The sequence below is a fragment of the Schistocerca piceifrons genome, chromosome X, assembly GCF_021461385.2.
Source record: "Schistocerca piceifrons isolate TAMUIC-IGC-003096 chromosome X, iqSchPice1.1, whole genome shotgun sequence".
In the NCBI taxonomy this organism is placed as follows: Eukaryota; Metazoa; Arthropoda; class Insecta; order Orthoptera; family Acrididae; genus Schistocerca; species Schistocerca piceifrons.
In genome coordinates this window covers 128251674-128266499 of record NC_060149.1, presented here as the reverse complement: position 1 = coordinate 128266499, position 14826 = coordinate 128251674, and the positions used below count along the sequence as shown (strand labels likewise).

Genomic DNA, 14826 nt, shown 5'->3' with positions numbered 1-14826 from the left:
AACTGGAACGACCACGCAAAAATAATCATTGGAAAGGCACATGGAACGCTGAGTATCTTTCGAGAACCCTAATGAAATATGGTTTACCCACGAAAATTTTGGTATCTATTCGAGTCAGAAACAAATATAACACATTTTAATTACCATTAAAAGCAAACGAGAGGAAGAATTATCAAGTTACGCTACGTTGACCAAAATCTTGCATCTTCAGTTGCGATCGGAGTTGCAAGCAGAAAATCTTCTGTACAAGGTAATATGGCACAGCTGACACACAGTGCATGTGCCGTGGTCTGAGCTTCTCCGCAGTTACGGTTGGTGGTATTCACAGGGAAGTGACATTTCTGAAGGTTACTCCGGGATTTTCCAACTCTAGAACGAAGGTAAATGTATTATCTTCACAAGATCCAATTCTGTCCATTCCTAGGTGGCAGAATTTCCGAAGACAGAGGCCAAGTTGTGCTGCTTTCAAGACGCTTAATCCACAATTGTTTCCTTGCTGTAGCTGCTGTTGTTTGCAAGACTGGAAGGATCTTTAGGAAACTTATTCTGAACCTCAATTTTGGGGTGCCGAAAGTGTCCATCTAATATACGGTTTCCCTGATGAGCCTAATTTGTTGACTCCGCGTTGGCAGCTAGTTCACGAAGAAAATCTTGTGGCCTTAGGACTGCGAGCTGGTGTTTGAGCAGTGGTGTGGGTTTCAAACAACTTGTAACAAGCCTACGTCTAGTGCCTTGTAGATTTGTACCGTACTGGGCACTCATACTCTGCAAAACTGTAAAATGTTGCTAGTGCCGTGGTTCCCCGGGTTTGTGGTCGAGAACCCCAGCTATACCAGGGATTCTGCCTTTATTCTAGTCTTCTCGCAACACTCCTTGTACATCAGAATACGATAAAATAGCGCCGTTCGAACTATTTACATCTATTTGCTCATCAGTCAGGAATACTTACAAGCTTGGCCCGGGTTCCCGGGTTCGATTCCCGGCGGGGTCAGGGATTTTCTCTGGCTCGTGATGACTGGGTGTTGTATGCTGTCTTTAGGTTAGTTAGGTTTAAGTAGTTCTAAGTTCTAGGGGACTGATGACCGTAGATGGTAAGTCCCATAGTGCTCAGAGCCAACTTACAAGCTTGGATTAACAGAGGAAATACGTAAGATATAAAAAAAAACAGCGCTCTGCGCGACGGTTGTTGTAGTAAGACCGACAGCATGATGGAAATACAAACAGGCAACCAGGTGAGAGGTCATAACGATTAAGGCGCAGAATGAATTGTGACTGAAAACCAGAAACTGGGTCGATACCAAGATATCATGCGCGGTGTGAGAGACAAATTAAAAAGTGTTCTTCTCGACTCGAAATCGAGTGTAGTGGGATTCTAGTCCGCGTCCAGTCATCCAGACTGTGATTCATGCGATTTCCCTAAATCGATTACGGCGAATGCCAGTAAAGTTTCTTTAAAAAAGACACAGTACTCCCCCATCTTGTTACATCTGTGCTCCGTCGCTAATGAGCTCGTTGTCGACGGAACGTTAGACCCCAATTTTCCTTTTTCTTAACGATGTATTCATCCTACACTCATAGCAGACTCTAAGAGAGAGGTGATATTCATCACGAAGAGGTTTTTCTGTTAAAATTCCTCGAATATATGTTCCCTAAAAGAGTCAAGTAAGATATTGCTTCCTCCAACATATATCTTGCGAAAAGACGATGATGGTAAAATCAGAGAAATGCGAGCTCTTACGGAGATTTCCGGCAGTCGTTCTCCTCGTGTATCATTCGTGGATGTAAGAGGAAAGGGCGGAAAAGATAGATGTGCACCAACTAGTTTCCACTACAAGCCGTAAGATGCCTTGCAGAGTATAGATGTAAATGTAGTTTCCTTGCTGCTCGTTTAATGTGTGTGCTCTTAAAATATAAAGAGCTTGTGATATATGATTGCGAACACAGCGATAACTTCGCAAACACTCCACTGAAGCAACCCGGTAATACAGTCACCAAACGAACAAAGTGCACGATCAGCATTGCGGTCAGCCGCATAATCTGCGAAGGATAGCAGCATGGATACGGCAGCGCCGGGCAAAATGACCGGGCTAAGGTATTCATATTTTTTAAGACGAATAGCAATAGAAAGAAATCAGTGACTATAATCTGCAGCTACTGAAGATTAATGTTGAATAGTTTCATTACCTTACTACTATCTTTAACCAATGAAATTATCACAAATTAACCACTTACTGTATTTTTAAACTCAAAAATAAGGGATAAAAAACTGCTTTAACAAACAAACAAGTATATATATTTTATTGTGAAAAAATGGCTCTGAGCACTATGGGACTTAACTTCTGAGGTCATCAGTCCCCTAGAACTTAGAACTACTTAAATCTAATCAACCTAAGGACATCACACACATCCATGCACGAGGCAGGATTCGAACCTGCGACCGTTGAGGTCTCGCGGCTCCAGACTGTAGCGCCTAGAACCGCTCGGCCACATTTATTGTGAAACATAATTCGAATTAAATTATTTACACTTTTCACAAATAAAATTCAGTGTTCCTCGACTCCTGTGCAGAGTTCGTGGTCCCAGAGGGAGCACAACTGGCACCAAATCCACTGCTCTTCTGGTCCTCAATTTGAAAACTTTTCTTAGCACTACACACACCTTCTGTCTTCATAGTTGTCGCCAAAAAGAGCTCTTCTAGGGCTGAGTTTCCTGCTCTTTACGCTCTTTTTTTCCTGCCTTCTCATCGGCTGCTTTTCGTTTTTCCTTCTTTTTATTTTCTTTTTCTTCTCTTTATTTGTCACTTCTAAGTCACCCCTATAAGGACTCGCTGTAAGTATCGCCGGGAGCCCATCTTCCGGCCGCTGCTTTAACGTTTTCCCCTACTCAAAGTGGCCACTTTGCCTGCGTGGACACCTTTACTCTAAAGCTGCATTCCCTCTCATAGTACGACAGAATTTTTAATATAACATTATGGAGTCAACATGTGACATTTTAAGCACAGTTTCATTACAAAGACATAAGTCTCACACCCTCATCACAATAAATGAATAAACTGGCCACTTACCTTACATCGCGAATAACTAAGATCTGCAAAAAAATATTATAACTCTGAGGAGCGGCACAGCAAACAGGTTGGACTTCGTGGGGTGACTGGGACCTCCAGGGAGAATAAGTTGATACGGTTCTCCCTTACACTGCACATGACAACCATGTCATCGACTACGCTCTGCATGAACACACATCCGTTTACATGAGGACTTTCTATTTGTTATCTGGGCATATTGTGCCAGAATTAAACTGAAAATAGTTCCAATGTAACCTTGCCTCCGTTTCCGTTTCGAAGCAAGATTTTTGAGAGGCTTTCGTCGGTTGAAAGGCAAATATTGGAACTGTGAATTCCTCCCCTAACATTTCCAAATGGGACTCCCATTTCTCCATTACCATCTCCTCCGATATCTAGTTAAAATACTTCACTGTACAATGAGTCGGAATTCGAACAGCCCGCTCTACCTGCACAATACGACATATTTTTTAAAAAAAAGTGTTCCGCGTGATCTGAACGCGCCTGTTCCACTGATGTTTCTATATATGTAAACAAATTGAACTGTTATTGATTGGCGACTCCATAGTGTCCTGTGCACTACGACCAGATAATGGGTATACTTGGAAGAAGAGACAGCATTGGTCGTATATTTTTGTTTATTATCGCAAAATCGATTTTCGGTCACTTAAATTAGTAAGCACTGGTGTCAATAAGCTTACGGCGATCACATAGAGTCTATGCGACAATAAACAAAAATATACGACCAATGCTGCCTCTTCTTCCAAAATTGAACTGTGCCATTGCTTTACAATTGTGAAAATATTTTTAACTTTCTTACCTACTAAGATATTGAAGTAAATATGTTTTTTAACGGGGTGGTGCACGAAGATGTGCTGAAAAGTTATGCTTCCGAATTTTGTATATGAAAATCTTTATTCTTCGTGTCTACTTATTTGCAGCTCCCTACCGCTGGTGGGCTCCAAATCTTAGGATGTAACATGGCAATGTATAGGGTAACTCTTACGGTGCCTAAGAAACAGCGTTCTGTAATGGAAGTCTGAACTGAAAGAGTTCGTCCACACATAGATCGCTACGACATATGCAACAATCCAACGCCTTGGTTTCACTGTCATTCATAATCGCCCTTTGAGTCCCGACTTGTTCTCTACCGATTTTCATCTGGTTCTAAAACTTAAACAACAACTTCGACTACTTCCTTTTATCGGTCGGGGTGGCCGACCGGTTCTAGGCGCTACAGTCTGGAACCGCGCGACCACAATGGTCGCAGGTTCGAATCCTGCCTCGGACATGAATGTGTGTGATGTCCTTAAGTTAGTTAGGTTTAAGTAGTTCTAAGTTCTAGTAGACTGATGACCTCATAAGTTAAGTCCCATAGTGCTCAGAGGCATTTGAACTTCCCTTTGATAGTGACTGAGCGATGCAGACAGAGGTCATATTATGATTCCGTCAACAAAGTCCAAAATTCTACAGTGACGGTATTAACAAACTGGTTTCTCGGTAGGATCAATGTGTTTGTCACCTGGGTGAATATATTGACAAACAAATATGTAGAAATGAAGAATAAAGCCATAGAATGTTAATAACGTTTCTTTTATTTAAAAGGGTTTAAGAGTTATCGGATAAAAAATTCAGAGGTATTACTTTCCAGCACGCCGTCGTACTTTATTAATGATATTTGATCATTCGTAAAAACTGGCGTGACTGACACAGCACATACAAATACTCGCAATAAAACGTATCACCGAAGTAGACCAAACAGATGTTGAATGCACATCTGTCTAAAATCTCCCTAAACGTAAAAGTTTCACCTCCAATTCTATGTAAATACTGAATACCGGGCCTAAAACTGCACTGTGTCGCTAGACTTCCGTCTCATATTTACACTATGTGATCAAAAGTATCCTGATACCCCCAAAAACATACGTTTTTCATATTAGGGTCACTGTGTTGCCACCTACTGCCAGGTACTCCATATCAGTGACCTCAGTAGTCATTAGACATCGTGAGAGAGCAGAATGGGGTGCTCCGCGGAACTCACGGACTTCGAACATGGTCAGGTGATTGGGTGTCACTTGCGTACGTATGTACGCAAGATTTTCACACTCCTAAACATCCCTATGTCCAATGTTCTTATGTAATAGTGAAGTCGAAACATGAAGGGACACGTACAGCACAAAAGCGTACAGGCCGACCTCGTCTGTTGACTGACAGAAACCGATGACTGTTGAAGAGGGTCGTAATGTGTAATAGGCAGACATCTATTTAGACCATCACTCAGGAATTCGCAACTGCATCACGATCCACTGCAAGTACTATGACAGTTAGGCAGGAGGTGAGAAAACTTGGATTTCATGGTCGAGCGGCTGCTCATACGGCACACATCTCGCCAGTAAACGTCAAACGACGCCTCACTTGGTGTAAGGAGCGTAAACATTAGCCTATTGAACAGTGGAAAAACTTTGTGTGGAGTGCCGAATCAAGGCACACAATGTGGCGATCCGATGGCAGGGAGTAGGTATGCGAATGCCCGATGAACGTCATCTGCCAGTGTGTGTAGTGCCAACAGAAAAATTCGGAGGCTGTGGTGTCATGGGGTGGTCGTGTTTTTCATGAAGGGGGCTTGCACCTTCTTCCTTCCCACTGTTGAAGAGCAATTCGGGGACGGCGATTGCATCTTTCAACACGATCGAGCATTTGTTCGTAATGCACGGCCTGTGGCGGAGTAGCTACACGACGATAACATCCCTGTAATGGACCGGCCTGCACATAGTTCTGACCTGAATCCTACAGAACACTTTTGGGATGTTGTTTTGGAACGCCGAGTTCGTGCCAGGCCTCACCGACCGACATCGATACCTCTCCTCAGTGCAGCACCTCCGAGCACCTGGCTGAACGTATGCGTGCGAGAATGGAAGCTGTCCTCAAGGCTAAGGGTGGGTCAACACCATATTGAAATCCAGCATTACCGATGGAGGGCGCCACGAACTTGTGAGTCATTTTCAGCTACGTGTCCGGATACTTTTGACCACACAGTGTATGATCTACTCTTTTCAAGAGCTGTCCAACGTCGCCAAAAAAAGCCCATCGGTTTCTTTAAAAAAATACATATTTGTTTCAGTAAGTCAGTAAATGAAAAGTTTAGGAATATTATTCGTTACGCGAAGCTTTCAAACCTTCACTCCCTCTTACTTGCTGAAAATATTATTTCGATATTTCGGACGATTTATGAAAATATGGTGTCCACGTGGCGCAGGACACAACCTTCACATCAGTCACAAAAAAATCTAATGCTATTGCAACTAATTTAATGGCTCTATACCAAAACTAGGCACCAATCGTTTTTATAATAATTTAAATTTATCCATATGATATGGAATTGGTATTACATTATAAAATTTATAAAATAATTCTTCTGTTTCATCAACATTTTACTAATATTTATGAGCACAAAGCGTTTCGGCAAAATGCAACTGTAAAGCACCTGATGATGGCAGCATGCTACCGAAGTGTAAAAAAAAATGACTGAAGCAGGAAAAATATTTTATAAATATTATTATTAATATTACGAAATTAAATTGTCGTTAGCTTTAATCATAAGTCACTATTACTCACCAACAATGTTTGCAGAACATACATTTCGATTATTACTATCGAATATCTGAATATAAAGCACATGTGTTTAGAAATGTGTCAAGTCACTTGAATTACGTGGCTTTCCAGGAATATTTTACAACCGTTGGAATTTTGGAACAAAATGTGTTTCACAATTTACTTTCAAAGATTGTTTCGTATGCTGCAAATTTATGTATATTAGTTATTTTATGGTGCTTATTTTTTTAACATGCTTGTCTGTTATACTGACTTCTGTCATCCTCCCTTTCAGCGACTCATGCTACAGGAAGCTGCACAGGCTACGTTTACATTTCTGACAAGAAACCCAGACAATGAGGTTATGAAGGCCAATCTCAAATTCTATTCCACGCTTCCAGAGGTGGAAATGTCAGAAATAACAAATCTCGAAGCAGCGGTAAGTCGCTAAATTCATAAATAATTTTTTTTAATTGTCCTGAGAATACAATAAGTAACTGATTAACAATTCTGTGAATACAGAAATCTATTAAAGTATTATATTGCGTAGTTTTACGATAATATTCAATTAGCCAGCGAAAAAACGTTTCTTCCACATTAAAGAAGCATCATATGGTAAAAGAAATTCTTGCCAGGAATATGTACTGTGATTATGGATTTATTGGCCGTTTCTTTAGTAAATCACATTGGCATTGGTTGTGCCCCCTCACCCGTTTAGTACTGCCTACTAGCAGAATCTCACGCTACCATTATTTGTATACTAAGTTAAAAAACGTTGCAAGTAGAATGGTGTAAAACCTATACAATCAAATCAGTTCAGAAACTATTAAAAGAGCTCATTTATTCCCTTGTGAGCGGTTCGACGGCCGCAGTAAATGTTTTTAGCCTAAACACATTTTGCCATTTTCAACTATTTAGTTTTTTTATGAATTTTTCTTTATTTCATCATTTAGTTGAGCACCACCTGCTGATTACGGCGTCTGAGCAATATTAAGTGCTACAAAAATCAGACTTCCATCCACACTTCATAGACACTGCATGAGAGTATGACAATTCTCTATTCCAGCGGCTGTGAAGTGTAAATAGAGCTGTGTTTTTTGAACCGTGTGGTAATGGACACGCGCCGAAATCAGCTGATAGTGCGCAATGGAATGCTGTAATAAAGAAATATTCACTTTAAAAAAATTAAGTAGATGAAGGTGGTGAAGTGGCTTTAACCTTCAAAAAACCATTTAAGAGTATTCTGTGTGCACTGCGAACCTGTCTCGAGTGCCAAATTATGTCCGGAGTAGTTTAAAACCGTCTCATGCACAAGCGGTATGCCAGCAAAGGAGTGTATCCCTGTCTGCTTGCGTAGGCCTACGGGAAGTATCTTGCACGAAAATCAACTGAACGCCTGCCACTCGGCTCAGTTTTATACAGTGCAGATACCAATATTCTTCGTCTTCCCGTGGGACGGGAATATCAGCATACGAATAAGTTCAAATTAGTGTGAATGTCTGTGTTCCAATAAATCGGTTATGACATACTGTGACATACTGACAGGCATGGCGCTTGCTGCTACGACATACACGTATATGCAGAAGATAGAAGAGAGCTGGACGCCGCGGCAAGCGTCTATTGGACCACATAACATAACCACAACACAAGACCACCGCCAATTTATCCACCAGGCCACTTTCAGAGCTGAAACTGGGTGGTATTGTGAAGGAGAGAATTTCGGTAACATCTAATATAGAATGCAACGTTGGGATGTCTTTTCTGAAGGTATTTGTCTCTTGCGAAGCCATGCATGGAAGTGAAATATGGACAATAAACAGCTGAGAGAAGATGAGAATAGAGGCTTTTGAAATGTGGTCTACAGAAGAATGCTGAAGATTATCTGGGTAGATCGCTTAAGTAATGAGGAGGTAGCGAGTGAAACTGGATAGGCATGAAATTTGTGGCACAACTTGACTCACGGATGAGATCTGTTAATTAGACATCTTCTGAGACTTCAAGGGATCTCCAGTTTATTACTGGAGGGAAGTGTGGGGGAGGGGGCGGGGGAGTAAAAATCGTAGAGGGAAACCAACAGATGAATACAGTAAGTAGATTCAGAAGGATGTAGGTTGTAGTAGTTATTCGGAGATGAAGAGGCTTACAGAGGATAGTGTAGCATGGAGAGTTGCATCTAACCAGTCGTGAAACTGAAGACAACACAACTACAACAGCAACAATAACAACAACAACTAACATGACAATCATCCTTAAAACGAGAGCAATCCTTAATGTACAAGTAAACTTAGTAATGAACAATTATTTATTTTCTGCAATACTCTTACAGCTCAGTAAGAGTCAATGTGAGAGATAAAAGCTGATTTAGAAATAAAAAGTTTCTTTAAACACATACCTCAAATTAAAAAACCGACAGGGTGAATGTTACAATGCCAGACAAAAAAGGTAAAGTACTTCGAAATCTGCAAGGAAACGAAATGAAACTTTATGAATTGAAAGACTCTGTGATGTTGTTGCAGTGATCAGAAAATCAAGTCAAATTTACAGAGAATACTACGTTTCAAACCCTCTGGCCTGGATCCATGCTCTGATTCGGTTGGAAAGCGTCTCATAAAGTGCTGTTGTATCCATTACTGAGGCAGGCTGCCCCACATACGTTGTAACTGGACTTCGATGTCATGGATAATGCCAATGGTATGGAGTTTATGTCCAAGAGGGTCGTACACATGTCCTATCGGAGACAGATCTGGGTATCTTGCTGTCCATGGGAATAACTAAATACCATGCAGATAGTTCATGGAGATACGTGCTATATGTGGACGAACATTGTTCTGTTGCGAAATGGCATCACCAAAATGTGACGTCAGAGGTCACACATGGGAACGCTGTGTATCCGTGACATGCCACTGTACTGTCAAAGTTCCCTCAATCGCTGTCATCTGCGAACTAATGTCTTAGGCGATGGCTTGTTACATAATAATGCTAGGAATGAAACACTACGTCTCTCCAAAACATTGGAAAAATTGGATCTCTCGGCCACGTCGCTGCCATACTCGCCGAACATGGTCATCCAGGTTAGTGCAGAACCGTGATACACAGCTGAACACAGTGCGACACCATTCATTACCAGTCCGTGCTTCCAGGTCACAGCGCCACTCCAAACGCAGCCATTTCTGTCGTGATGTTAACCCCAACCCATGCATGGAACGATAATTTCATCGTCTGGCTGCTGCTAGTCTCTGAGAAATGTTCAAATGTGTGTGTAATCTTATGGGACTTAACTGCTAAGGTCATCAGTCCCTAAGCTTACACACTACTTAATCTATGGACAAACACACACACCCATGCCCGGGAGAGGACTTGAACCTCCGCCGGAATCAGCCGCACAGTCCATAACTGCAGAGCCTTAGACCGCTCAGATAATCCCGTGCGGCTCTGAGAAATGGTGCGGGCTGACAGAGAATGTTGCAGGGAGTCCATTACTTGAAACTTCCTGGCAGATTAAAACTGTGTGCCGGACCGAGACTCGAACTCGGGACCTTTGCCTTTCGCGGGCAAGCGCTCTACCGACTGAGCTACCCAAGCACGACTCACGCCCCGTCCTCACAGCTTTAATTCCGCCAGTACCTCGTCTCCTACCTTCCAAACTTCGAGTCTCGGTCCGGCACACAGTTTTAATCTGCCAGGAATTTTCATATCAGCGCACACTCCGCTGTAGAGTGAAAATTTCATTCTAGTCCATTACTTGTTCCCGGATGCCAGGCGCAGATGTGAAGGGGCGCAACATGGTGATCCTCTCCTATCGATCTGACCCTTGACGACGAGTATGCTACCATCACGTTTCCATGCAGTCATGTTTCTCAAAATGGCCCATAGATCTGGAAATTGCACGATTCGACCAGCCAGCCAAATGGAGACCCACAATCAGACCAATTTCAAACTCTGGCATGTGCTGGGTACTCTATCTCACACGAGTTCGCAGCTTCTCTGTGTCATTCACAGTGATCACTCAACGTCTGATACTATTCACGCACCTTATATTTCCCACCTTGTTCAGTAAAAACACGAAACATGAACAACACTAGTGCACTGGGGTGGCTGTCCTACCTGTCACAAAGAACTGTAGCTCCAATCATTTACTTAATAATGGCTGGTGTGTACATGTACGAAGTTACATTGACATCTGACGATGTCTTCTGGGTGGTTCACTTTTTAGTCAGACAGTGTATTTCTCTAGAGGAGAAAACAGCTTCTTACTTATAAGTAAAAAATGTAAATGAAGATTTTTTGAATAATTTGTGTATGTCTCTCCCAAATAAACCATTGTACACCTACAACTAGACAGAACGCACAAGGCAAGGAAGATGAATTCTGTCTTATAGCGACACTAGTATAGCTGTGGAGAACCTGGTTGATTTTGCGCTTAAATGACCTTGAAAATTACTCTATCTTAAGGGTCAATGACCAATGATCCTTGACCTTGACCTCGACTTCAACACATTACACAATCACGACCCTTGTCTCCTTGTTCCTGTCTCCTCAACTCTTCCATCTTTTTCCATCCCCCCTTCCCCCTCTGCTTTTTCCAAACAATCATAGTATAGAATGAAATTTTCACTCTGCAAAGGAGTGTGCGCTGATATGAAACTTCCTGGCAGATTAAAACTGTGTTCCGGACAGAGACTCAAACTCGGGACCTTTCGCGGGTAACTTCGCAGGAGAGCTTTTGTTAAGTTTGGAAGGTAGGACACGAGGTACTGGCGGAAGTAAAGCTGTGAGGACGGGGCGTGAGTCGTGCTTGGGTAGCTCAGATGGTAGAGCACTTGCCCGCGAAAGGCAAAGGTCCCGAGTTCGAGTCTCGGTCCGTCACACAGATTTAATCTTCCAGGACGTTTCAATCACAGTATAGCATTAAAAATGAAAGAGCCAATTAAAAAGTCCAATATGGTGAAACTAGCCCAGATGTGTCAGTGGGAATTTAAAAACCCTCTTCCCCTACCGTCCCTTATCTTCAACCAGTCAAAAGTTCTAGATGTCGTAAATGGCCCAATTGTTTTAGTAGGAAATTTAAAAAACCCTCCCCATCCTCTTTCCAACCACTCAGAGCGTAGTATTAAAATGAGGCGTAAAAATGAGATAAGAAATGCAGTAAGGAAAAGTCACGTAACCTCCACTTAAAAGTCAAAGATATTTACATATCTCAGGCATAACACTAAAAAGATACATAAAAACTGGACAACTGCGGGTACAGCTTGCGGACAGGACGTCCTATTCAAATTTAATTGCCGGTCGCGGTGGTCTAGCGGTTCTAGGCGCTCAGTCCGGAACCGCGCGACTGCTACGGTCGCAGGTTCGAATCCTGCCTCGGGCATGGATGTGTGTGATGTCCTTAGGTTAGTTAGGTTTAAGTAGTTCTAAGTTCTAGGGGACTGATGACCATAGATGTTAAGTCCCATAGTGCTCAGAGCCATTTGAACCATTTGAAACAAATTTAATTTTGTACAGCTTGGTTAAGTTAAACTTTCACTTTTTGAGAGTATAGATGGATAACTATGTGTATCCAACTTTATAGGAATGACGTTCTCACTGTTCACTGTAGGATTTGCGTTCTTAGGGTCATGACTTGTCGTTAGGCACCAGTACTGTACGGCGATGTAGGATTGTAACAAAAGCACCAGTGTGCATCACAGTTGCAGAGGAATACGGAGAGGTCCACTTTCTGTACTGGGGTAGAAGAACATGATTCGGAAATTCGAATTAACTGATGATTTGGGAGCCGGCCGCTGTGACCGAGCGGTTCTAGGCGCTTCAGTCCGGATCCGCGCTGCTGCTGTGGTCGCAGGTTCGAATCCTTCCTCGGGCATGGATGTGTGTGATGTCCTTAGGTTAGTTAGGTTTAAGTAGTTCTAAGTTATAGGGGACTGATGACCTCAGATGTTAAGTCCCATAGTGCTTAGAGCCATTTGAACCAATTTGATGATTTGGGAATTGCTCTTGCGGGAGACCGACGGCAAATTGCGCCACAAATTGTTGAAGAAATTGCTGTTGCCATGGCTAAAAATGCTAGACACAATGTGCGATCCATAAGATGAAGATGAGCATAGTGAGGGAGATATTTTTGGCTCTAGCGCGGCTCCAGTCTGTCGTGGACGTAAATGGTCGTCACACTGAGCAACGCGTGTAACCTGGAACGTAAACATGGTATATAATTAAAATATGTTACCCTCTCATATGCAAATTAAAATGTGTTTCTTTCAATGGTTTATTCGTTCTTTCTCATCCGTATGCCCTTACAAATGTTTCCGCAAAGTTTCATTGTTATGCGATCACTCGTTTGTCATGGGAGCCCTCTCAAGTAGCGAAAGCTTAGTTATAACCACTCTGTATACAGATAATAACTTCGTGCAGTTCAGTGGTCTCGTGCAAGTCTTTCTATTGGATTTCACTTCCGTGGCTAGCGTGTCCCTAACCTACTCCAGTTATCAAACTGGGGAAAGGGAACCTACAGCTTAAAGTGGAATCAGAGCTGTTGTTTCTGACGACTCGTCACATCGTTGGGAGGTCAAGGCTAGGTTTAAACGAAGACTGAAAATCGATGGTCTAACCGAAATTTCATCCAGCGACCTCTCAGTTTACATATACGCGGTGTCCTGCTAGACCACCAAGCACGACATCTACACAGAAAGTTCATCTGTCGGTTTTTATGAATGAGTTTGCGAGTAGCTAAATATGTGGCCGTATCTTTTGATTGCGTTGACTTACAAGCTTAAATTACGTATTTACGCCGACAATGGACGGTAGACCTAAGTATGTGACAAAAATTTCAACTTGATACCTCTACTCGTTCCTGAGAATTAAAGGGGTCTTAGCAGACGGAGAGACAGACAATAAATGCCAGTAAAATATTTTTTATGTGATATAATTATAAATTAACGATTTTCGGATTTTTTCCTTTACTTATAATGTGAAACCTTGCTTCTTGGCAAGTTTTATGATTCTATATCAACTGGAAGTACCCTGTAGCTTTTGATGAGTGAGTTTGCGAGTATCAAAATTTGTTGCGTAAATGTCAGCATCTTCTGATTGCACTGACTTAGATACTTAACATTTTTACACCATCAAGGGACGATAAACCTTACCACCTGTCATAAATTTCAGCTTGATACCTCTACCCGTTCTGAGAAAAAGAGATCTTATCAGGCGGACAGACAGACGGACAACGAAGTAATCCTAAATGGTTCCGTTTTTACCAAATAAGATACGGAACCAAAAAAAAACTGGCGCAATGTTGCAATATTTTCAACAGAAATTTGTTTACAATTACATACATTCTTCTATAGCATTAAAATGATACATAATTTTTTTTTTTCAAGGTACATTATTTCCTTGACATTTGACGTAAACTTGTGTAAACTTGTACTGCATAATGTACAAACTCCCTTCCCTCTCCTCTCCTCTTCTCTAATCAGAGCGTAGTATTTTGGTAGCCATTAAAATGAAATAGCCAGTCAAAATGTATCTTATCTTGGCGGTGCTCAGAAGTATCCGAAGGACCTGAAACATTTTTCAAAACAATTACATTTGCAGTAGTTCCAAGTCTAAAATATCTGAATTACATAAAACGACACCAAATATATTATTAATTAGGCGTTCGTTACTGGCTTCGAAGATTCGTTTATGGACTGGCTCACCAATCGCATTTGTGAATTTCATTGGAAGCTATATATCATTCGCTACGAAATAACAGAACGAGTACAAAACGCACTCTCCATAAATAGTTAAAAACCTACATTTCCTTATACAACGTTAGTAATGAATTAGTAATATGTAGTTGTCGAATATACGCTTCACTTTAAATATTCTGCCAAATTTCAAAAAACGGACAGAAAATCAGCTGCAGGTTTGTGTCTTCGTTGCTTGTCTTCGCCAACAGATGCCAGAGTTCAAAGTTCAATCAATGTACAACACTTGGTGTCAGATACAACAGACGCTCAAATTAATTGTTTATCACATCTCTGATGTTTGTAAAATGTCACAATATTATCAGAAGTATGTCAGCAACACATAAAGTGTAATTTTTACGATACAGAAGTATCAAAATATGTAAAGTGTGTTCAGTCTGATTGTGTGTACCTTATTTTTATCAACCAGTTTAGGTGGGGGATGAAGATAATGTA

The 14826-nt window shown here is 41.6% G+C and overlaps 1 protein-coding gene across 1 annotated transcript in view; it reads left to right on the top strand.

The window, feature by feature from the left end:
• The window catches only part of LOC124721836 (endoplasmic reticulum protein SC65-like), a 452431-nt gene that overhangs the window by 214852 nt on the left and 222753 nt on the right, over positions 1-14826 (top strand). The window contains exon 2 of the mRNA XM_047246962.1: positions 6948-7091. Within this exon, the coding sequence (XP_047102918.1) occupies positions 6948-7091 (144 nt within the window). The remainder of the gene's footprint in view (positions 1-6947; positions 7092-14826) is intronic.